Source organism: Morone saxatilis, unplaced genomic scaffold (assembly GCF_004916995.1).
Source record: "Morone saxatilis isolate NCDOM2014 unplaced genomic scaffold, NCSU_SB_2.0 Contig23, whole genome shotgun sequence".
NCBI classification, from domain to species: Eukaryota; Metazoa; Chordata; class Actinopteri; family Moronidae; genus Morone; species Morone saxatilis.
This window is the reverse complement of record NW_023339796.1, coordinates 23,928,447-23,929,981: the sequence shown is the minus strand read 5'-3', so window position 1 is coordinate 23,929,981 and position 1,535 is coordinate 23,928,447. Positions and strand designations below refer to the sequence as shown.

The 1,535-nt window shown below is 43.8% G+C and overlaps 1 protein-coding gene across 1 annotated transcript; it reads right to left on the bottom strand.

Moving 5' to 3' along the window:
* Positions 1 to 284: 284 nt before the first annotated feature.
* On the bottom strand, positions 285 to 1,288 carry LOC118334217 (the record flags this gene model as incomplete). The annotated part of the gene is given in 1 exon segment (XM_035670050.1): positions 285 to 1,288. A coding segment is annotated over 1 exon segment (1,004 nt), but the record flags the coding sequence as incomplete, so codon positions are not given.
* Positions 1,289 to 1,535: the final 247 nt, after the last annotated feature.

The window sequence follows — 1,535 nt, the reverse complement described above, 5'->3', positions numbered from 1 at the left end:
GCAGTACAGGTGTACTACTTGAACTTAATTGATGTAGTTTAGTAGCCTTTATTATTATTTTGGTGATAGATTTATAGTCAAAAAGATTAGGCTGAATTGGTGTTTATTTATCGTCATTTTTATTGGGATACATTTTTTAGTCCATATCGCCCATCCCTAGTGTTTATCAGCGAATTAGCAGAGCTTAATTAGCAGCTATTCACTCCAGTTTTAGAGCCACTGAACTACACTGAGATGCAATATATGTATTCCTGCAGTCACAAGAGGATCAATTGTCCATTTACCTGTTTTGGATCAAAGAGGGCAGGCCATCGCTCCTTGAATTCTGTCACATGCATGGCCTGGCCAACCACTTCCCTTCTTCTACAGCTGTATGTTCTGGACATCATGTCATTTATCCTCTGAACGTTGTCCTTTGTCCTGCTTGCTTCAATGAGCTCCAGTCTCAAATTCTCCAGGCTGTCGTCTGTTTCTCCGGCTGGGTGTGGCGGAAGGTAGTTAACCTCAGATTTCCTCGGTTTCTTGATATTTTTGGCAGGTTTTCTATCACCCTCCTGCTTGTGTTTCATTGTATTTATCAGCAGTTCGGGGTTTCCGTGAGCTTTAAGTTTGCTCCGGTAGTTTGCACATTTGTACTTCAAGCTCTGCTGCCATCCGTAACATCCGTTAAAAGAGCCAGGCTCCCTCAAGCAGGGATGCTTCTCTATTAGTGCCTGTGCAACAGCGGTCCTCTGTGGGTCATTGGGATAAGCTGTGTAGGAAAACATGGCCTCTGCCAGACGCTCCAGAATGTCTGATTTGACACTGGGGGATGTCAGCAGGGTTCCATCTTTTAGAAACTTCTCGTTGCCTTGCCTCAGAGCCATCTCAGTGTTGTAGGAGAAGGTTGGGATGGGAAAGATGGTGGGCCAGAGGTTGTGCCTCTCAGTGACAGGGGGACTGGGGATCAGATTGTCTTGTGAGTCCACAGAGAGCATGTCATCCACAGAGGACACATCAGATGTGTCTGGGTTGGGTTCCTGACGGACCGTGGTCATTATTATGCCTGGTGGCATGTGCACGACTTTGAGTGTGTCTTTATCCTTCAAATCACTTGTAGAGGTAAGCGTGAAGAAGTCATCAAAGTCAGCATCTTTGTACTGGAGACCTATGGCTGTGGTGATGGAAAACGCTTGTTGAAACACTTTTATCAAGTCCTCCACAGATGAAGGGAGGCCATTTTGGAAAGTTATCTTCTTGATGTCGTGATCGATGATGACTCGAAATCTCACAGGTTGTTGCGCCTCTGCGAATTAAGGAAACACAGAAACTGTCACACATTGACAGGTGTAAATGTTACCCTGTGGGTTTGTAAATGAGTACTGTCGTGCTAAAGAGAAATCTTGTTCTCCAGATGTAAGAAAACATGTTTGTTTGGTACAGAGCCCAACAAATGCCACATCATCATTTTTTCCAGTCAAAATTAAAATTTGTGGTGAAAAAAATGTACATTCACACACTAATCATGAATCATATCGCAATCACAATATCGTTCA